At 48.7% G+C, this 22,830-nt stretch overlaps 1 protein-coding gene across 6 annotated transcripts in view; it reads left to right on the forward strand.

Annotated features, from left to right (window-relative positions):
* Nucleotides 1-22,830, forward strand: part of ITGB1BP2 (integrin subunit beta 1 binding protein 2) — a 43,711-nt gene that overhangs the window by 11,445 nt on the left and 9,436 nt on the right. Inside the window, exons 1-10 of one of the 6 annotated variants that reach the window (XM_077826331.1) lie at nucleotides 529-1,775; nucleotides 5,910-6,106; nucleotides 11,851-11,900; nucleotides 12,102-12,158; nucleotides 15,830-15,978; nucleotides 16,083-16,201; nucleotides 16,509-16,567; nucleotides 17,451-17,521; nucleotides 17,972-18,074; nucleotides 21,508-21,627. In XM_077826331.1, the coding sequence (XP_077682457.1) occupies nucleotides 6,043-6,106; nucleotides 11,851-11,900; nucleotides 12,102-12,158; nucleotides 15,830-15,978; nucleotides 16,083-16,201; nucleotides 16,509-16,567; nucleotides 17,451-17,521; nucleotides 17,972-18,074; nucleotides 21,508-21,627 (792 nt within the window). In that variant the 5' untranslated portion in view covers nucleotides 529-1,775; nucleotides 5,910-6,042. Of the gene's footprint in view, nucleotides 1-528; nucleotides 1,776-5,909; nucleotides 6,107-11,850; nucleotides 12,159-14,808; nucleotides 14,926-15,829; nucleotides 15,979-16,082; nucleotides 16,202-16,508; nucleotides 16,568-17,450; nucleotides 17,522-17,971; nucleotides 18,075-21,507; nucleotides 21,628-22,830 lie in introns of those variants that run through there. The other 5 variants (XM_077826333.1, XM_077826332.1, XM_077826336.1 and 2 more) reach the window with 5 other exon arrangements.

Below are 22,830 nucleotides of genomic sequence, written 5' to 3' on the forward strand. Positions count from 1 at the left end.
TCTGGCCTTGGAATCTCTGGTTCTCCTAGGGTTCTCGGAAAGGGGCTCTGGACATTTCCCAGGTTCGGTCTCTCCTGCCTGGGAGGGTTTCCCTTGATATCTTGCTCTGGTTGAGAATCTCACCAAGCTGAGGCTGTTGTGGGCTCCGTAGGGGACGTTCTGTTTGTCTGTCACAGGCATGGTGAGCTCACCTGATCGTGGTGTTTGTGTTGTAGGTTTCACAGCTCTTTACTGTGGACTGATGCCCACAGTGATACACGCACTCTCCTCCAACGGCGCCCTCTTCCTAGCCTATGAAATGACGAGGAAAAAGCTAACTGGCCTGCTTGATAGGACACCCTGGGGTCAGAGGTCAAGGCCTGATTTGGAAGGTGGCATTATAAAGCAACATGAACTAAGTTTGGGACTCCTCTCTGGCTGCTGTGGCCAAACCTTTCTGGGTGGTTCTCAGTGCCTTTGGACTTTTGACACCTCCCAGCCTGGGAAGGTCAGATGTCAGCAGGCACTGAGCAGGCTGGCATTTAAGGAGTAATATTATGTTCACAGGCATTTCAAAGGGATGGGGACAGGGTTCAACACCTGGGCAGTGCAAAATTGATTTCCTTCTTCAGTGGGTTCCCTGTGTGCCTCCTTTCTAAAAGTCTACTCTTTAATCTGCATTTCTGATCAAACCCAAGTGACTTGTGTTTGCTGAAATGGAGCAGAGAAGTAAGCATGCTCCAGCAGGCAATGGTGTCTAATATGATATGTTTGTCTTTATGTACATAGATATAATGAGAATAAAACTTTCCTAGATTTTTGTGGCAATTAATTAAAATCTCTAATCTGGAGAGGGTTTTTCTGTTTTGATGGGGGAGACTGGTGGGATTCTGGGCCTAGAGAATCAGGAGGAGGAAGAATCTGGGCAAACTCAGTCTGGGACTATAAAACATTGTATAACATTTGCTCTTTTCTCCTGTGACCTCAGTGATGACAGTGGAATGTTTGAGGAAGCTCCAGAGAGTATGCTCCCATGCTGGATTTCGTGAGAACCTGTATGAAATGCTTTACTGAAGTCCAGTTATGCTCCCTTTGTACACTGACATCTGCATATCCAGCAGTAGCCAGCACCTTCCTCCTAGCAGCCACCTCTATTCACTGGATCTGACATATCAGTTCTGATACTTAAGGCACTTGGGACCCTCCAGAATGTATTTTCCTTTGGTTTGGTGAAAGCCTTTGGTTATTTCTCTAACTTTTGGATTGTCTGGACCCTTCAGTTCAGGGCAACTGCACCAGTATTTCCCCTCTGTGGTCCACCAAGGGATCCACTCTAGGCTCCCAGATCATCATCTGTCACCTCTCTTGGGTGGAAATTCATGTCTCTCTCCCTCCTGATGAGTTTTTTTCCAGGCTACACAGTTCGTTGCGTACACTGTGATATTCCCAGCAAACGAGAATTCCTAAACTGCATCTGTGCTTTGGTTCTTCTCCTGAGGCTGTGAACGGAGTAATTATCAGCAATCACCAGTCACCACACAGCTCTTTCTAAGCAAGCACATTTATTCTTAAGGTGAAAGCATTACAGAGAAAACAATAAAAAACCCTCACACATTCCAAACGCTCAACGGAGGTCCTCCGACTCCAGCCGCAAGTTCTGGTGGGCATCAGTCCTTCAGAACCCACAAGGCTGCAAGTTCATGGCTGTATCAAATTCTGAACCAGAACGACCAGCTGGGCGGTTCATCTGTTTCTTTATACAGCTTAGGCCTTTGATCTCCAGTCTTCAGGAACAGGTAACCAGCAGACAAAGACCTGCCCCTCAGGGCATAGCTTCAAAAAGGCAGGGTTTTTGCCTAACCAGAAGTGGGCAGTTTGCATTAACCACCCCTCCCGCCACCTTTCAGGTACTCCCCAGGAAATCCACTTAATGCTTATTGTCTATTCTTGTCCAAAAGTTCATTCTTATCTGGCACGTTTTCAGTGGTAGTCCTTTGAACTTGCAGCCCTCAGTTCACATCTCCCCCCTGGAGAGGTGCAATGGGATGTGTACCCCACACAGGCCATGAATGGGTTAATGTGGGCCTGACTGATGATGGAGCACAGTTGGGGAGGGGCTGGGTGGTGCTTATAAAGCCAGGAAGTTTGCAGCAGAAAGGGGTTGCTGGAGAGAGTCTGCAGTCACTCAGTGGGGTATAGAAGAAGTAGGAAGTGGTCCAGGGAGGGCAGCAAGGACTCTGAGGAATCCTTGGCTGCCAGCTAGCAGGTCCTGGGCTAGCTGGTCCATCTAGCGGGTCCTCAAAAGGTAATAACAAAATGTTTTTTAAGTACATCAGAAGCAGAAAGCCTGCTAAACAACCTGTGGGGCCTCTGGATGATCGAGAAACAAAAGGAGCACTTAAAGACGATAAAGTCATAGCGGAGAAACTAAATGAATTCTTTGCTTCAGTCTTCACGGCTGAGGATGTTAGGGAGATTCCCAAACCTGAGCCGTCTTTTGTAGGTGACAAATCAGGAATTGTCACAGATTGAAGTGTCACTAGAGGAGGTTTTGGAATTAATTGAGCAACTTAACAGTAACAAGTCACCAGGACCAGATGGCATTCACCCAAGAGTTCTGAAAGAACTCAAATGTGAAATTGTGCAACTATTAACTATGGTTTGTAACCTGTCCTTTAAATCAGCTACTGTACCCAATGACTGGAAGATAGGTAATGTAACGCCAATATTTAAGAAGGGCTCTAGAGGTGCTCCTAGCAATTACAGACCGGTAAGTCTAACGTCAGTACCGGGCAAATTAGTTGAAACAATAGTAAAGAATAAAATTGTCAGACACATAGAAGAACATAAATTGTTACGCGAAAGTCAATATGGTTTCTGTAAAGGGAGATCAGGTCTTACTAATCTATTAGAGTTCTTTGAGGGGGTCAACAAACATGTGGACAAGGGGGATCCAGTGGACATAGTGTACTTAGATTTCCAGAAAGCCTTTGACAAGGTCCTTCACCAAAGGCTCTTACGTAAATTAAGTTGTCATGGGATAAGAAGGAAGATCCTTTCATGGATTGAGAACTGGTTAAAAAAAAGACAGGGAACAAAGGGTAGGAATAAATGGTAAATTTTCAGAATGGAGAGGGGTAACTAGTGGTGTTCCCCAAGGGTCAGTCCTAGGACCAATCCTATTCAACTTATTCATAAATGATCTGGAGAAAGGGGTAAACAGCGAGGTGGCAAAGTTTGCAGATGATACTAAACTGCTCAAGATAGTCGAGACCAAAGCAGACTGTGAAGAACTTCAAAAAGATCTCACAAAACTAAGTGCTTGGGCAACAAAATGACAAATGAAATTTAATGTGGATAAATGTAAAGTAATGCACATTGGAAAAAATAACCCCAACTACACATACAATATGATGGGAGCTAATTTAGCTACAACTAATCAGGAGAAAGATCTTGGAGTCATCATGGATAGTTCTCTAAAGACGTCCATGCAGTGTGCAGCGGCAGTCAAAAAAGCAAACGGGATGTTAGGAATAATTAAAAAAGGGATAGAGAATAAGACGGAGCATATCTTATTGGCCTTATACAAATCCATGGTACGCCCACATCTTGAATACTGCATACAGATGTGGTCCCCTCATCTCAAAAAAGATAGACTGGCATTGGAAAAGGTTCAGAAAAGGGCAACTAAAATGATTAGGGGTTTGGAGCAGGTTCCATATGAGGAGAGATTAAAGAGGCTAGGACTTTTCAGCTTGGAAAAGAGGAGACTAAGGGGGGATATGATAGAGGTCTATAGTATCATGAGTGGTGTGGAGAAAGTGAATATGGAAAAGTTATTTACTTGTTCCCATAATATAAGAACTCGGGGCCGCCAAATGAAATTAATGGGCAGCAGGTTTAAAACAAATAAAAGGAAGTTCTTCTTCACTCAGCGCACAGTCAACCTGTGGAACTCCTTGCCTGAGGAGGTTGTGAAGGCTAGGACTATAACAGGGTTTGAGAGAGAACTGGATAAATTCATGGAGGTTAAGTCCATTAATGGCTATTAGCCAGGATGGGTAAGGAATGGTGTCCCTAACCTCTGTTTGTCAGAGGGTGGAGATGGATGGCAGGAGAGAGATCACTAGATCATTACCTGTTAGGTTCACTCCCTCTGGGGCACCTGGCATTGTCCACTATTGGTAGACAGGATACTGGGCTGATGGACCTTTGGTCTGACCCAGTATAGCCATTCTGATGTTCTTAACCCAGAATAGAGGGTAGGCCTGGGTTCCCCTACCAGTCACTGAGGAAGGTGGGGTGAAACCCTGTGAGGTAAGGGGTATAAAGAGCTCAGAGGCAGACAGAAGACCTGCTGTAAGGTCATTGGACGCTCTGTTACCCCAGAAGGGGTGGACTAAAGCATGACCTGTCCAGAGGGACAAGTTATGCAGAGAGAGAACACTGCAGTCATAGAGCAGGCATTAGCAGGGGGTGCCATATGAACCCTTTACAAGAGGTTACATACAATCCTGGCCCACAATAATACATAAACTTTGCGTTTAATACAATGAACCCCAAAGAAACTTACACTGAATTCAGTGAGGTCTCCCAAGCACATGCTGGACACTATCACAGAACATTCCATCCATGCTGGATTTCACAAGACCCTGTCTAAGGTGCTTTGCTAAAGTCCAGCTGGTGCCTTTGGACAGTGACATCTGTGTATCTAGCAATAGCTGGCACCTTCCTCCCCCAGCCTCCTTAGTCATTGGAACAGCTGTGTCACTCTGGAGGCTCAATGCATGTGCTTGGGACCTTCTGGAATGTCTCTTCCCTTGGTTTGCTAGAAATCTTTGGTTCTTTCTGTAACATTTGGATTATCTGAACCCTGCCTTGTCCTTGGCCAAATATTTCCATACACCAAGGTTGAGACTTAGAATCACTTACTGCAAATATTCTTTTCCCTCTTAGTGAAGTTCAGGATACTTAAATGTATTGCCTCCTCCTTGTCACTGTGTAAGGAATTAAAAGTAGGGATATGATTAGAAAATTTTTATGTAAAAGTAGCACCTGCTGAAGCCCTGTTCTAATACGACCTGGCACACACCTGCACTCGGATTGAAACTGGCCTTTAAACATGTCATTTGAACTGTTTGTCTGCTAGTCTAAGGATGTTCCTCTATCCCCAACCCAGTGACACTGTACATGCAATAAAAAACACCAACCTTTGCTTACTGTTCACACTCACATAAATGGATGTGCTGGACTCCACAACAGATAGCTCGGGGGAGAGGTAGCTCAGGGGTTTGAGCATTGGCCTGCTAAACCCAGGGTTGTGAGTTCAATCCTTGAGGGGGCCATTTAGGGATCTGGGGCAAAAATTGGGGATTTGTCCTGCTTTGTGCAGGGGGTGGGACTAGATGACCTCCTGAGGTCCCTTCCAGCCCTGGTATTCTATGATTCACTAGCTATGTTCTTCTCGGGGCTGGTGGCAGTGCAGGGAGAAGAACCCAACTTTGTTTCCCAAAAGTCAGACTGAGTGGGTCACTGGAAATATTGTGCTGCTGCAAGATGAGTGATTGTGCTGTGGAGTCACTGAGCAGGACAAAGAAAGGCCCTATGGCTGCAGCAGCCTTCCCAGCGCAGGGATCAGATCATTATTCACACCAGGGCATGGAAGTTTGTGGGCTTGCACTAGGGATACATTTGGCTTCTTTCTTATTTTGTTCCTTTCCCCGCCTGCAGTTGCTGTGGGCCCTCCCCTCTCAGGAGGGGGGCAGGACAGAAATGTCTGCTCAGACAGCGGCACTTGAAGCTGACAGACATGTCCAGCCAGCTCAGCTGCTGGGCCAATGTGCCCATCTTTGGGTTGCTCTCTGATTGCCAGACCGCCTCTTTCTGGCTGAGCCTAAAGATAGACCCAGCTCATCTCTCTCTCCTTCCAGCCTCTCTCTGCTGCAGGCTTTGCACAGAAACATGGCGGAGCAATGTAATTAATCAGCGCAGGGACAGCGATCTGTGCACAGACCCTTTGCACCACAGGGCAGGAGTTACAATTGCTGTGTTCGAGCCTTGGAAATGGCTTTGCTGTGTTACAACAAGGGCTGTGGGCAAAGATTTGATGCCGATAAGAACTCTGAGGGTAAGTGGATTTGTTTTCCAGGAGTTAGTGAGCTGAGATTTTAGCCGTTTTCCTCAATTTTGTTATATGTTTCCTTGCCCTTGTGTCAGGTAACAGAAGTTGAACTACTGGGATTTCCAGTAAGCCAGTTGCTCTAGCTGATTCCCTGACTCTTGGAAATGCCAATCTGAGTCAGCAGCATTCAGCTGCATGTGGAAATCCATGGCCAATTAATAGCTGGTGCCTGAAAATGTGGAATGGGATGCAAATTCTGCCCATGAGCTGACACAAATCTGCACTGATTGCATGGCAGGGTTAAGCTAACCTGGGGCCCTTGGCATGAAAATAACTTCAGCCCCCTTCCCCCATCCAATCCCCTGGAAGTATTTAATTGAGTTGGCAGAATTTTAATGTTTTTTCCAGGGCCAATTCTCCGAGTAAGCCAGGAGCCTGAGTGAGGAGTCTAGTGAAGTTCAGGTAAATGGAGGCAACTGGTGTCAGTGAGAACTCCCTTCCAGATGGGGGTTGAATCGCTGAGGTCAGGGTCATAGCAGCTGTTGATGGAGTTCCAGGTACACATGGGGACCCTAGGCTCTGCTCTTAGCTAGGCTAGGTTCCTCAAAGCCCAGAACAGTCTCTGGTTCCTGAAGTGCATGAGAACCAGGCAGGGCATTGACTGTCCAGAGCAGGGGTGAAAGTAACTTAAAGGACTTACCAGTACTCTAGAGTCCTTAAGAGGTGTGGCCTCTACCAGAAGAGGTGGGACCTTTACATCCCCAGGTCCTTAGTTTAAATCGTCCCCGAAGCCTGCCGGAGCCCTGGGGAGGCGGCAGCAGGGCTCTGGCGGTGATTTAAAGGGCCCAGGGCTCAGGCCGCCGTTACCGCTCCGGGCCCTTTGAATAGCCGCCAGAGCCCCAACGCCGCCGCTTCCCCAGGGTTCTGGCAGCAGGGCTCTGGCGGCAATTTAAAGGGCCGGGGCCGCTGCTGGGAACCCCAGGCCCTTTAAATTGCTGCCTGGGGAAGCCGATCCACCTCGCTACAGCGCCTGGGCTCTTGCAGGTATGCCGTACCGGGGCGTACCGGCTTAGTTTCACCTCTGGTCCAGAGGGCATCTGCAGGTGCCTGTCCCAAGCTAAGTATCTCATAGGGGCATAAAATGAAAATCTGAGAAGTGTTACCCTGCGGAGCAGACCTGCAAATAGAATCATAGAAGATTAGGGTTGGAAGAGACCTCAGGAGGTCATCTAGTCCAACCCCCTACTCAAAGCAGGACCAACCCCAACTAAATCATCCCAGCCAGGGCTTTGTCAGGCTTGGCCTTAAAAACCTCTAAGGATGGAGATTCCATCACCTCCCTAAGGAACCCATTCCAGTGCTTCACCACCCTCCTAATGAAATAGTTTTTCCTAATATCCAACCTAGACCTCCCCCGCCGCAACTTGAGACCATTACTCCTTGTTCTGTCATCTGCCATCACTGAGAACAGCTGAGCTCCATCCTCTTTGGAACCCCACTTCAGGTAGATGAAGGCTGCTATCAAATCCCCTCTCATTCTTCTCTTCTGCAGACTAAATAAGCCCAGTTCCCTCAGCCTCTCCTCATAAGTCATGTGCCCCAGCCCCCTAATCATTTTCGTTGCTCTCTGCTGGACTCTCTCCAATTTGTCCACATCCTTTCTGTAGTGTGGGGCCCAAAATTGGACACAATACTCCAGATGTGGCCTCACCAATGCCGAATAGAGGGTAATAATCACTTCCCTTGATCTGGTGGCAATGTTCCTTCTAATAGGCCTCCTACTAATAGCCTGATTGGCCCAACTTCTTGAACTAGAGAAAGGGGTAACAGCAGGCACTCCTTCCTATTGCAATCTCACTCACTTCTGTAGGACAAGGACCTGCTGCTCTGACAAGCACCTCACTGGCGGCTGGAGCAGGCTTCAAGAACACATACTCTGCTCAGCAGAAGGGAAACTCGGCACCCTAATCCCAATAGCTCCTAGCTGGGCCACCACAGGGATCAAGGAAGGAGTGCTGGCTGTTGGGAAGCTCCAGCTACTCCATTCCCAGCCTCTCCCAGGAGGAGGCCCTGTAGGAAACAGGGCAGACATGTACTGGCTGTGGATGCTTGGGGGATGTCCCAGCTACTCCAGTCGCAGCCTCACCCAGGAGGGGACACTGTCAGGAGCAGGGCAGGAGCGCTGGCAGTGAGGGAAGCACCCAGCTACTCCTGCTGCAGCCTCTCCCAGCAGGGTGGCCATGACAGAGTGTACCCCTGTGTCCACACCCTACTCACTGATGTAATAATCTTTGTATAGAGAATGCCTTGTGAGGTACTGTCTGAAAACTCGTAATTTGCTGGTCTGTATTGTCCTGATTAAATGTGTGTGGCGACAGTGTCTGTGATGTTATAAAGGTTCCCCCATATGGTGATCTTAACATATGTTCCAAACTGAGGTTGGCAAATAGGTCTGTGTCAAACATAGGAATGTGTGCTCTGCTTAATTTGATTTAAGCAATAAACAGAGTCATCAAGCAGGAAGGGGAACAAAAGACGCTCCAACCAGTGAGGAAGAGCAGTAGGGAATATCCTTCCCTATAGGCTCTCTGTGTCAGGGGTGGCCAAACTGTGACTTGTGAGCTGCATGTGTCTCTTTTACTGTTAAAGCGTGGCTCCCGGAGCTCCCCACAACGCCCCCACTCTCCGTTTATCAGACTCGGGTGGGAGCTCGGGGCCTCTGCCTTGCAGCAAGGTAGTGGGGTAGGGGCTTCGTCCCAGCAGGGAGAGAGAAGTCTCAGGGCTTCAGCAGAAGTGGGGCTGAAATCCAGAGCCCCAGCAGACACCTCCAATGGGGGTGAAGGCCTGAATTCTGGCAGGTGGGCCCTGGCTCTTGAACTTCTGAAGATTTTCGTATGCGGCTCAGAGGGTCAGTAAGTTGGGCAACCTTGCTCTATGTCCTGAATCTCAGCTGGAAATGTTTTCAAGAGGGGGACTGACACTATAAAAATGAGGGGTAAACACCTCAAGGAATGCTCACCCTGTTCCCTCCCTCTCTCTCTGTCCTTTGATTCCCCACATGAGAAGGGACAAAGGAAGCTGGGGTCCTGGCCTAAAAGTTTCATAAGCAAGACAGTTGAGAGCATGTGGCGAGAAAAGGTTTGCTTTGAATTTAGTATAGTTTGTTAAGTTAGGCACTAATTGTGTGTTATCTTTATTTTTCTTGTAAATCATTTCTGACTTTTATGTCTCATTACTTAAAATCTCTGTGTAGTTAATACACTTTTTACTGTTTTATCTAATCCAATGTGTTTAAATTGAAGTGTCTGAAGAACTATTTAAAATAATAAGATGGCATATTATTATCTTAAAAATAACAGACTTATCATATTTGTATTGTCCAGGAGAGGGTTGGGGATTCCAGGACACCTATTTCTAGGGGAAAGCCTAACACTGGGGGTGTGCTGGGGTCACCCTGCAGTATAATCAAAGCTGGTAAGAGCTACGGGGTGGCTGGCTGGCTGCAGCATACAGACATCGCTGGGAGCGACTTACATGCTGGAGATGGTTTGTGAGCAGGCCAGACTGGAGGAGCAGCATGACATGGTAAAGGGCACCCCAGGTTAGGGGACGGGCTGACACTGCTACTCGTTAGTCTGGATTGTACCTTGGTACGTCACAGTGGTGCAGAGAACGAGGGTTTGTGCACAGCTTCTTCAGAGGTGAAAGTAAGCCGGTGCGCCCCCGTACAGCGTACTGGTAAGAGCTGGTGCGCTGTACCAGGACCAGCTTTCCAAGAGGGCAATTTAAAGCCCTGAGGTAGGGGTGGCAGGGCGGCGGCGGGGATTTAAAGGGCCCTGGAGCTCCAGCCGCTGCTACTGCCCTAGGGCCCTTTAAATCCCGGCCTGAGCCCTGCTGCCCGAGCCCCGGGGTAGCGGCGGCGAGGCTCTGGCGGGGATTTAAAGGGCCGGGGCAGTAGCGGTGGCTGGAGCTCCAGGGCTCTTTAAATCCCCACCAGAGCCCCCCCACCCCTACCCTAGGGCTTGGGCAGCAGGGCTCAGGCTGGGATTTAAAGGGCCCCGGAGCTCCAGCCGCTGCTACTGTCCCAGGGCCCTTTGAATCCCTGCCTGAGCCCTGCTGCCCGAGTCCTGGGGTAGCGGCGGCTGGAGCCCCGGGGCCCTTTAAATCCCCAGTGGAGCCCGACCACTGCTACCCCAGGGCTTGGGCAGTAGGGCTCAGGCGGGGATTTAAAGGGCTCGGGGCTCTGGCAGCTGCTACCACAGCGGAGCCCCAGGCCCTTTAAAGCTCTGCCAGAGCCCAGAGCCCCGCGGTAGCGCTGGCAGCCGGGAGCCCCCAGGGCTCCAAGGCCCTGCCTCTTCCGGTTGAGGCCACACCCCCTGCTCAGGACTCCGGCGTAGCGGTAAGTCCTCTAACTTACTTTCACCCCTGAGCTTCTTATGCTTCAAGCACTGGGATAGCACTGGAGGCTGGGAACAGTCACAGAGAGATTACAGTTTGTTGCTTTCTGTTTGCTTATTTCAAGTAAGGGAAACAGAAACAGTAAATTATAAAGATGAGCAGCAGCCACAGAACTTCAAAGCGAGAGCTAGCCAGATTGGAGAAAGAAGGGAGACAGAGAGAGCGAGCCAAGGAAAGCATGCACAAGAGCCCCGGCTGGCAGCTGACCATCAGTGAGCCATGGAGCTGAACCAACAGGTAGCAGCGGCTCACCAGCAAGCCCTGGAAGGCCGTTTGTGAGCGGCCCAGGTGGGAGCTGCTACAGAAGGGCATCATAAAGCACCCACGGTTACAGGGGTGACACAGCTACTCATTAGTTTGGATTGTGCCCCGGGTATGTCACAGGGATGCTGTAGGGAGCAGGGCAGGAGGGCTGGCTGACCAATAGGGAATTGTGTCCTGAAGTGCTGACACTCTCTGTTTTGAGAGATGGGGTCTAAATTAGCTGTTACCACTCAAGAAAGAGATCTCGGCATCATTGTGGATAGTTCTCTGAAAACATCCATTCAGTCTGCAGTGGCTGTCAAAAAAGCAAACAGAATGTTGGGACTCATTAAGAAAGGGATAGATAAGACAGAAAATATCATATTGCCTCTATATAAATCCATGGTGTGTCCACATCTTGAATACTGTGTGCAGATGTCATCGCCCCATCTCAAAAAAAGATATATTGGAATTGGAAAAGGTTCAGAAAAGGGCAACAAAAATGACTAGGAGTATGAAACCGCTGCCGTATGAGGGGAGATTAATAAGACTGGGACTTTTCAGCTTGGAAAAGAGATGACTAAGGGGGCATATGAGAGAGGTCTATAAAATCATGACTGGAGTGGAGAAAGCAAATAAGGAAGTGTTATTTACTCCTTCTCATAACAGAAGAACTAGGGGCCACCAAATGAAATTAATGCGCAGTAGGTTTAAAACAAACAAAAGGAAGTATTTTTTCACATAATGCACAGTCAACCTGTGGAACTTCTTGCCAGAGGATGTTGTGAAGGCCAAGACTATAACAGGGTTCAAAAAAGAACTAGATAAGTTCATGGAGGATAGGTCCATCACTGGCTATTAGCCAGGATGGGCAGGGATGGTGTCCCTAGCCTCTGTTTGCCAGAAGCTGGGAATGGATCACTTGATGATTACCTGTTCTGTTCACTCCCTCTGGGGCACCTGGCACTGGCCACTGTCGGAAGACAAGATACTGGGCTAGATGGACCATGACCCAGTCTGGCTGTTATGTTCTTGTTTTTGGCTCCTAGATTCCTGTGTGTACCACCCAGGTGTTCCAATATTCCATGATGCCCTGAAGGTGAGTGCAGCAGCAAAGGAACAGCTCTTGTATAAGTTCAGAACCAGATGCCAGAAGCAGCTGCCTATGTGAGGTCTGGGTGACAGTCCATGCAGGACAAAGGGAGATCCAGGATATAAGAAAGTGTGTGTTTGATGTGGGGATCCAGAGGTCAGTGCTGTTTTCCATACCTGACCATATGCATCTTATTCTTGTGTCCAGGGCTGGTCTTGTTGCAAGAAACGAACCACAGACTTCTCAGAATTCCTCTCTATAAAGGTATGTAACCCACCCTCCTCTACAGGTGCTCCAGTCTCCACCTCTTTTTTTGTTCAATATCTTCATTAATGATCTGGAGGATGGTGTGGATTTCACCCTCAGCAAGTTTGCAGATGACACTAAACTGGGAGGAGAGGTAGATACGCTGGAGGGTAGGGATAGGATAGAGGGGACCCTAGACAAATTGGAGGATTGGGCCAAAAGAAATCTGATGAGGTTCAACAAGGACAAGTGCAGAGTCCTGCACTTAGGATGGAAGAACCCAATGCACCGCTACAGACTAGGGACCAAATGGCTAGGCAGCAGTTCTGCAGAAAAGGACCTAGGGGTTACAGTGGACGAGAAGCTGGATCTGAGTCAACAGTGTGCCCTTGTAGCCAAGAAGGCCAATGGCATTTTGGGCTGTATAAGTAGGGGCATTGCCAGCAGATCGAGGGACGTGATCGTTCCCCTGTATTCGACATTGGTGAGGCCTCATCTGGAGTACTGTGTCCAGTTTTGGGCCCCACACTACAAGAAGGATGTGGAAAAATTGGAGAGAGTCCAGCGGAGGGCAACAAAAATGATTAGGGGTCTGGAACACATGCCTTATGAGGAGAGGCTGAGGGAACTGGGATTGTTTAGTCTACAGAAGAGAAGAATGAGGGGAGATTTGATAGCTGCTTTCAACTATCTGAAAGGTGGTTCCAAAGAGGATGGATCTAGACGGTTCTCAGTGGTAGCAGATGACAGGACAAGGAGAAATGGTCTCAAGTTGCAGTGGGGGAGGTTTAGGTTGGATATTAGGGAAAACTTTTTCAGTAGGCGGGTGGTGAAAAACTGGAATGCGTTACCTAGGGAGGTGGTGGAATCTCCTTCCTTAGAAGTTTTTAAGGTCAGGCTTGACAAAGCCCTGGCTGGGATGATTTAATTGGGGATCGGTCCTGCTTTGAGCAGGGGGTTGGACTAGGTGACCTCCTGAGGTCCCTTCCAACCCTGATATTCTATGATTCTTTCTCAGACACACCTGGACCCCAAAACAAAACACCAGAACCCTCTGGCTGCCTGGCCGGTCCGTCCCTGCTCTGTCCACTTCCCTAGCCAGATCCCTATCCCTGGCTGGTCCGTCCCTATCCCATCCACTTCCCTGGCCAGATCCAAACTGCTGGCTGGTCTGTCCCTGCCCCATCCACTTCCCTGGCCAGATCCCTATCCCCGGCTGGTCCGTCCCTGGCCAGATCCCTATCCCCGGCCAGTCTGTCCGTGCCCCCTCCATTTCCCTGGCCAGTCTGTCCCTGGCCAGATCCCTATCCCTGGCCAGTCCCTCCCTGCCCCGTCCACTTCCCTGGCCAGATCCCTATCCCCATCTGGTCCATCCCTGCCCTGTCCACTTCCCTGGCCAGATCCCTACCCCTGGCTGGTCTCTTCCGGCCCTGTCAACTTCCCTGGCCAGATCCCTATCCCTGGCTGGTCCATCCCTGGCCAGATCCTTATCTCTGCCTGGTTGGTCCCCACCCTGTCCATTTCCCCATCTCTGCCCCTGCCAGTCTGTCCCTCTCTTGGTTGGTTCCCTGTCTCCATCCAGTCTGTCTCCTGCCCATCCAATTCCCTGTCCAGAATCTGGTCCATCCATGTCCCACCCATCTCCCCTGGTTCCCCTTCTCTAGTGGGAATTCTCTCAGCTTAATCATGTTACTCACCTGAGTCCTAGATACCGGTTGGTGGGCATGGATCTAACTTTCTCTGCCTAGTCCTGCTTCTCAGTCTCTCACGGACTGCTCCTGGATTGCTTACCAGTCATATTTAAGATGGCTGAAAAAAACCTTCCTTCCTCACTTCTTCCTCACAACTCTCTTTTCTCTCACTCAAGCACTTAACTCGGGGGCCGTCTCTCACTCCTCCCATCACATCCAGGCCAAGCCCAAATCTTGTCATTTCTTCGTTTGCAGCATGTCAAAATCTCCCACCCATCTCCGTCCCAGTAGCTAACACTCCTGCTCAGGCCCTGGGATCTCCTGTGTTGATTATTACAATGTCTGCCTTTCTGGCTAACTGTTATGCACATTGCCCTTCACCAGCAAAGGGCTGGTACACAGAAAAAAGAGCCAGAGGCCTCTTGGTGATGTTCCCCAGAGGTACCCAGGGTTGTGAGGTACGTCACCACCACCTACCCTCAACATGCGGAAGTCTTGTTTGTGCCAGATGTGGATCAGATCCTTGAAACCACCAGCCTCTGGAAGCACATATAGAGCCTTCTAGGCCTCTTCAAGCCTCGGTTTCTCTGTTCGGATAGCAATAGGGACACACCAACTGCCAGATCCTTGGAGTGTTCCCTGTAGTGTCCAGCCCCCTCCACTGAACACTCACAGGCCTAAGGAACCGTATTCCAGATTGTAAGACTCAACTCAGGTTCTGCACTTTGCTTAACACCACAGCACTGAGATCTAGTTATAATGAAAACAAGAATGTGTTTATTGTCAGAGTACCGAGATTCACGTGATAGTGAGAATACTGGGAAAATGGGTTACTTACAAATCAAAATCATAACATGTTTTCTAGAGACTAAAACAAGTTATTCTTTTGTTTAACAGCTTATCTCATCCATTATTCTCACCAGCGTTTTCAGCCAAGCCTGGCTGAGACCCCTCTTTTATGAAGCAAATTGACTGTCCATTTGCTGCCTCAGGGAAGGATGCTGGGCTGTCATTTTGTCCCCCAAATACTCTAGAGCAAATCGTTGATGTGCACCTCAAGCTGGGGTCTCTCTTCTCCCACCCCTCTCCCCCAGGTGTTTGCTTCTTCCTGTTACTTTTCTTCACTTCACAGTCCTTCATTAGCATTCGGTTCAGACTAGGGAGAGGCGACCTGCTGTGAACCATACAGTACTTAATTTAGGTGAAAACAGCCAGACACTTCTTGTCTGACAGAAACCGCTTTTTCACCCTTGCTAGTGGCCAGCCCTAGACACAGACCTTAAGTACATAATTGTCAGTGTATATACATAACTCCTTACCCAGCATCTGTACGTGCCGTTTGTGATTATACTGATGACCAGTGTGACACTGGCTTTTCTTTGAGACCTCACACGACATTCTTTGGTGATCTAGATAGACTGTATGTCCCAGACCCAGGAGATCCTTTTCACCCAGGCACCCCCTCTGTGCCCTTTGCCCATTGGCACTAAGAGATTCCTGGGCCATCCCCTCCTGCTGCACTTTAGTGCTAGGCTGTTGGGATGCTTTTGACACAACTTCCTGGCAGTTAATGCAGCCAGGCACAGCGTGATGCTCTGCTCCCTTGGGCTGCTGAGGTTAGGGACTGTCCCCTGCACAGTGCCCCACATGTTAGTGTGCTTAGTGTCCTTGCTTTGTGGAGTTCTGGGGCAGTCTTCCTCTGCAGCATGGGGCATGGGTCACTTGCTGCTCTGGAGGAGAGTAAATGGTGGATTCTTTGTAACTTGATGTCATTACATCACATGTTGAAGATGTCAGTAACTCAGCCAGAGATTATGGGCCTGCTACAGGAGGGGGTGGGTGAGGTGCGTTGGCCTGCAATGTGCAAGAGGTCAGACTAGATGATCATGCTGGTCCCTTCTGGCCCTAAAGTCTGTGAGTCTATGACCATGACCTAAAAGCCTCTTGCGTGGGGAGGTCAAAAGGAGTGTTAGGCTTGTCTCTGGTCCCTCCCCTCAGGGCTGCATGAAGGGGTGTCACAGCAGTGAGAAGCCCCCCGAGCCCTTCCGGCCAGAGGATACCTCAGAAAAGCTGAAGGCCAAGCCAAGCACAGAACTCATCATCCAAAGCCCAAAATCAGCTGAGAAGATGCAGCGTGAAAGGCCAAGGTGAGTCAGGCACTGGCTATGTAAATGGCCCTGCCCCTGCTTCCCTCTCAAGATGGGAAAAAAATGCCGTTTGTTGTTGTGTTGTGTGTGGTTTTTCTTTCCAGCTCTGATGAGCCAAGACAGCCACTGCTGATTAAAGTGTCCAGATCTCTGGAGCAGACCTTGGAGAAGCTGAAGCTGGCCTCCAAAAACCAATGCCCAGAGGGAGATTCCTTGTGCAGGGGTGAGAAGATGGGGATGGACCTGGCAGGGTGGTCTTGGGCTGTGCTTTATGGGAAGCATGGAGGGTGCAAAACTTAGAAGCAGGTATGTGTGTTATGCAGAGGGACTGCATGGTGTGGCAGGCTGTGGGGTTGTATGCCAGGACTGAGCTGTGCACTGGGGGGCTATGGACTGGTATCCTTGTGAAGAATAATGTGGCTCATGGTCCTGGGTGATGAGCGTGTGAGTGGAACACCTGGGTGAACATCTAAGCCTGATAAAAAGAAAAGGAGTACTAAAGAGCTCTTTGCTATGTGTGTTGATTACAGCAGAGGCCATTCTGGAGGTCAGAACTGGCACCACCTGTAAGAACTCAGGCTGTATGGCGGTGAGTTGCACCCTTGGCTCTTTGTGTTCCAAAGAGGGCAGGGAGAAGGAGGGAGAGCACAGCACAGGGAGTGCCTGCCAGGAGTGGGAGGGGTAGCAAAACCAGCAGGGAGCAAACACACAATGTGGGGAAGCATGGAAATGGCATGGAGGGAAAGGTGACGGACGTGGGGGCTGAAATAACTGCTAATAGTGAGTGTATGTCTCTGTCCCCATCACCTTGGTATCTGAGCTTCCCATCCCATGCTGCATGTGTCTTTCCCAACACTTGGAGTGACTTGCCCAAGGCCTATAAGGATTGGCAGAGTCCCTGTCCCTGTGCCTTCTTCTGTATGCAGAACTGAATGCATGTGCACCTCTCCCTCCACAGCATGCATCTCTGGAGAAACATGTCCCTGACCAAAAACCTGGTGAAACCAGACTCCCAGGGACTTTACCCCCTTAGACCTGCTGAACAGGCCAGTAATGCTGTTGCCTTTGGCACGAGAGTAGCAGGCATTGGTGAGAAATCCTCCATCTGCAATGGGCTGCACTTGAGTCCCTATCGTAAGCTGGTCAAAAGAGCCCATCCAGGCCACCCCACTTCGCAGCTGTTAAAAAATGCCTGGAAAAAGTCCAGTCAGAAACTCACCTCCCGCCACAGCAGCATGGGATGGGGGTTCCAACTGGATTAAAACTAAGCTAAGTGTTTGAGGGGAGAACTGAGGAAGGGACAGTCAGTGAAGGGTCCTGAGGCTCCAGCCATGTCCTGGAGGACACAGTGGGGACCAGCTGCACTTTAAGCAAAGAAGAATTCTCCTCCCACCTTCCCCTAAAGGTTCTGGTAAGGTTTCATTTTCAGCAGCATGCTGTGCTGATCATTGCCACTGCCTCTTCCCTGGCAGATCTACAAGGGGGCAGAGAATGAGACGGAGGCTTGTATTTTCCACCCAGGAGTTCCTGTCTTCCATGAGGGGTAAGAAACATCCTTTGGAACCAGGAGACTTTTATCCCCATACTTGTAAAAACTGCCTGCCCGCCTTGGACCCTGACTTCAGTGGCAGACCAGTCAGCAGCACAGCAAGATTCCCCACAATGATAGACACTCACCGTGGGGGGCCCACTCAGTCCACAGCTCCTCCAAACAGATGGCCAGTTGTGTTGGTTATTTTTATCCTGTGGCCATGTGACACCCCAGCTCATGTCACACAGGCAGGCTAACAGATGGCCACATCTCTTGGTCCCTCTGAGTTTGTTCAGCCTGGAACTGTCAGTCTCATATCCCCCATGCTCAGCATCTTGAGTGCCCCAGGTCTCCCTGCCTCTCACAGCTCTAACCCTAAACCCCTAGAGTGCCCATCTTCCCTAGACTCACGTATCCCTTTCTGGCATTCCTAGATTAATTTGTTTCTTGCTCTTTCCCCAGTATGAAGTACTGGAGTTGCTGTGGCATTAAAACTACAGACTTCAGTGCGTTCCTGGAGCAAGAGGGCTGCAGCACTGGGAAACACAGCTGGCTAAAGAAGGAGGTATGCCACTGCCATAAGGCTCTTAGAGCAGTGAGCAGACAGCAAAGGAATCCTGAACTGTCACTGCTGCTCACTCTGTCCTGGTAACTGTGGCATCTGCTCATCACTGGGGCACAACAGACCAAATGAATTCTTAAAATATCACATGCAAAAAATATTATGATTGAAACCATTGTAATTCTGAGGCCTTGAGTGTGTGCATCACCACAGTCTCCTTTCCTGAGTACACAGCACAGGCAGTAACACAAATGCCTGCATTGGAGCATCAGGGTTCTAGGCAAAGGGGGAGAGTAGGCATGAAGAGTCAAATCCTGCTAGTGCTGTTTACGCAAATAATCCCTCCTTGTAGGGAGAGTGGGACTCGGCCAGGACTGCTCACTGTGCCCCTTCTTTACAGGCGTAGTGCAGACCCCAGCATGAAGAGAAATGAATGTCCTCTTCATTTTAGTCTGTCGTTTGCTGAATAAAGTATCACTTTGCCCAGTGGCACGGACTTGGACAATATTTATACAGCACAGGGCTTTGAAGAGGGAAACCACTGTACAGGTGTTATTAGGCTTTGTATGATCGCACGGGATAAGCCATATTGTAGTGCCTATGAAGAGCGGGGCCGCATGACAGTCTGTGAGGGCCTTACCTGCATTTCTGGCATTTAGCGAATGCAGCCCTTTCACCACATGCTACCATCACATAGGTTTGTGCATATAACTTTCTTGAGGGTTTTTTAAACTGAGGATAAATTAAAACATTGTATTTAAAATGTATTTGAATCTCTGATCCTTTTTAAACTTTTCTTAAACTTTCCCCCCTGGTCTGAGACCAGGCCTGAGCAGCTTAGCTCAGAAGCCAGGTGTTTCAAACTGCTAGCAATAGATGCATAAAAAGAAATGCCATCTCAGCCAAACCTAATGGAAATGAGCTAAAAAGTCAGGGCATGGTAGCAAAACTAAATAGACATGACCCAGGCAGTGCAGAATATGAACAGCCTCCCCATTGGTGACCCTCCAAAGGAGGCTGAATCAAGTTCAACAGGCAAGGGGACTGGGGAAGCTGCACCCAAACCTTGAAGGCACTTCCAAGCTAACACAAAGTCTGCTCTTCCTGTCAGCAAGTGCAAAGGGGTCCCCATGCCCCACCTGGACTTTCCCTTGAAGGTTTGCAGTTCAGGACTGACCAGACCCAGCCCTGCTTAGCTGTTAAAAAACCACGAGAGAGGACAAAATCAGACCAGCACAAGTCTGCCCTTTGAAATATCCTGCTATTACCTCTTAACATACACTCATCTGACTGCTACAGGGTAGTCATCTCCACTGGCATGGCTGTTTATTACTCTGCCCATTTCTAAAGCAGGCAGAAATACAGAACTGGGCCATTCTCACAGAATTGTGTCTGGTGCAACTGGTATAACACAAGACACATAACTGTCATTTCTTCTAATGTTCCATGGCTACTGCACAGCTTCTGTGCAGATGGGGCAGGCTGAAAGTGCAGCTCTTGGTTTTTACACCTTAGAAAGCACTGGTGGGTGACAAATAGAAAAAGTTAAACAGGGTTAGTTAGCAAGAGTGGGGCACTGGGCCCAGTCACACTGAGTGTCAAGGCCCTGCTGCTTAGATGGGCTGGTGGGTAAGTATAAGCAGCTGTGGGCTAGGGAGGAAGGTCTCTTGGCCCAAGCCTCCCCTCCCTGGAGATTAATGTCCCCTGTAACCAGGAGAGAGAGATCAGCTAGCGGAGTGTCTGCACTGTCAAATGCCCAAAGCCTTTGCCTGGCTTTCAAAGGGAAAGGCTGAGTAGGAAATGTTTCTCTGGTTGTAACAGTTTGGGTGTGGAAGGCTCTGGCTGAGGTACAGAACAGGTTAAGAGGGACGTTTAAAACAATTGATTTGGATATAGCATTTATGGGCCTGTTCATCTTCAAACCTTTCCTAGACAGGCAGCCTCCCACTGACCCGGACTTTGTGCGTGAGGATCACACAGGCAGCTGAACTTCTGAATGCAGGAAAAGCCTCTCAAAATATTCCTAGCACCAAACAGTTCTGTGTTAGATACTTACCAGTGCCAGAGCCAGTCTGAGTTGAAAGAAGAAAAGGAGTACTTGTGGCACCTTAGAGACTAACCAATTTATTTGAGCATGAGCTTTCGTGAGCTACAGCTCACTTCATCAGATGCATATCGTGGAAACTGCTGCAGTTTCCACGATATGCATCTGATGAAGTGAGCTGTAGCTCACGAAAGCTCATGCTCAAATAAATTGGTTAGTCTCTAAGGTGCCACAAGTACTCCTTTTCTTTTTGCGAATACAGACTAACACGGCTGTTACTCTGAAGTCTGAGTTGAATTACACTTGCTCCCTAAGATGGCTTTGTTCAGAAGTGTTGCCCCCAAAGCCTTCTAGCCCTGGGGTGATGAGTGCCAGTATAAGGTGAGAGAGAGAGAAAATGCTCCAACCAACTTCATGGCTGGCTGGAAACAGAGGTTTAGATTTAGAGGAAGGAGAGCACTGATTGGAAGACTGAATTGTGTACCTTGGAGTCAGACCCATCTGATTCCCTGGGAAATTACTGTGGAGCTTAGGAAAACCTGATGAGGATCTTGCTGTGGAACAGGAGATGGATGGATATTAAAAGTGATGTAATTGCTTTGTTTCAGAGTAGCAGCTGTGTTAGTCTGTATCCACAAAAAAACCAGGAATACTTGTGGCACCTTAGAGACTAACAAATTTATTTGAGCACAAGCTTTCGTGAGCTACAGCTCACTTCATCGGATGCATAGAATGGAACATATAGTAAGAAGATATAGATATATACATACATACATACAGAGAACATGAAAAGGTGGAGTAAGATGCTAATTAATTAAGGTTTCAGAGTAACAGCCGTGTTAGTCTGTATTCGCAAAAAGAAAAGGAGTACTTGTGGCACCTTAGAGACTAACCAGGAGAAAAAAACTTTTGTAGTGATAATCAAGATGGCCCATTTAGACAGTTAACAAGAAGGTGTGAGGATACTTCACTTAGGGAAATAGATTCAATATGTGTAATGACCCAGCCACTCCCAGTCTCTGTTCAAACCCAAGTTAATGGTATCTAGTTTGCATATTAATTCAAGCTCAGCAGTTTCTCTTTGGAGTCTGTTTTTGAAGCTTTTCCCTGTCTCCTGCACACAATGGTGAGTCCCTCTTTAGTCTCATTGGGCTGCAGACTGGGTTGGAAATGGCTTTAGTTTAAATGTAAAGAACCCAGTGTTACATTTGATATGCTGGACCAGCTTGGCCTCTAGTGCTCTGCTGTGACTCTAGCCTTTAGTTAACACATCAGCCGGGAGGAATGGTGCAGGGCTCCTTGGCTAGATCTGTTTTTTCTGTAATGGGGGAGGAGATACAGACTCATGTGTGCTGGAGGCTGGCCTCAGTAACAGGCTCCTTTCCTCACCAGGATAAGAAGTTGGTTTCTTGTCGACAAGACTGGCATCAAACCAGCAGCCAAGTGGTGGTGACGATTTATGCCAAGAATCCTCTGCCAGCACTCAGCTCTGTGACAGCCAACCGCACTGTGGTATGTGGGGTCCAGGGCTAACAGACCTAGAAATGCAAAATGCTGTCCTGCTGCGTGCTAGTCTTCAAGGCCTGTGCAGGCTGTCAAAGGCAGCCAGTGCCCTTTGTATGCATGCTAATGCTCTCCAGAACAGTCGCTTAAACACCCCATTTCTAATATAGACTCTTAGGGTAGACCTTGTGCTCCTGAGAAGGAAAATGCAATTCCCCTTGGCTCTGGCCTTCTCTCTCTTCCTTCTACTACCTGCTGCAGGGAGTTGGCACCTGTTTCAATTTTTGTGGGATAACCCTGATATGAACAGGACTAACCTGCTTCTTGCTGAAGGGCTGAGACAACATCTCAGGCTGACAGTGTTCTAGCTATTGGCTGCCTTAGAGATACTGTTGCTCAGAGTATTGTTGCCCTGCCTGAGGAGTGGCTGGGCAGCAGAGGATTGCCTTTGTTAATTTCTGTGGTGTGGTTCCTGAGGGCTGTCCTTTATGGAGCTGCAGCCACAGGGAGCAGTTTTGTCACTGCCTCTCGCTGTGCGAATGAAGCTGTGTGGAGAGTAGACAGGGTGTGTTAAGAATGGCCATGAGAATGCCCAACCTGGGACAGGCGAGTGGTCCCTTTAGCCCAGAATCCTGTCCAACTGTGGCCAGTGCCAGGTGCTTCAGAGGGAATGAACAGAACAGGGCAGTTATGGATGATCCTTCCCCTGTCGTCCAATCCCAGCTCCTAGCAAAGAGAGGCCTGTACTCGCAGTTGTTCAAGGTCACAAAAGTCCAGCTCACCCTGTTACATTAAATTGTTTACCAAAGTTAGAAAAAGTTGGAGACAAATAGACTGGTACAACTGGACTGTTTGCATCAAAAACAATCTGTGCTGAGGGCTCCTGGTAAAGTCATGGGTTGGTATGATGGGCTAAAAGATTCTAGAAAAGGGAAGAAATGCTTATAATTAAATTTTTTCAAAATATGTTTTGATTGGTTAATGTTAATAGGATGAGGTTGTCCCCCCTTTCTGAATATTGTTTATCGGGGGAAGAGGAGAGGGGTCATTGAAGTGGGAGCAGGGGTGGACTCAAAAGACACCTGGAACAAGGGTGAGGTGCCTTTTATTTTATTTTTTTATATCTATAACTAAACGCTGGCAATATTTATTGAGTAGGGTCCTGGAATCTAAGTAGCTCTGCGGCTCCTCCTTGCACAGACTAAGATTGGT

This window comes from Eretmochelys imbricata, chromosome 9 (assembly GCF_965152235.1).
Source record: "Eretmochelys imbricata isolate rEreImb1 chromosome 9, rEreImb1.hap1, whole genome shotgun sequence".
Classification (NCBI taxonomy): domain Eukaryota; kingdom Metazoa; phylum Chordata; order Testudines; family Cheloniidae; genus Eretmochelys; species Eretmochelys imbricata.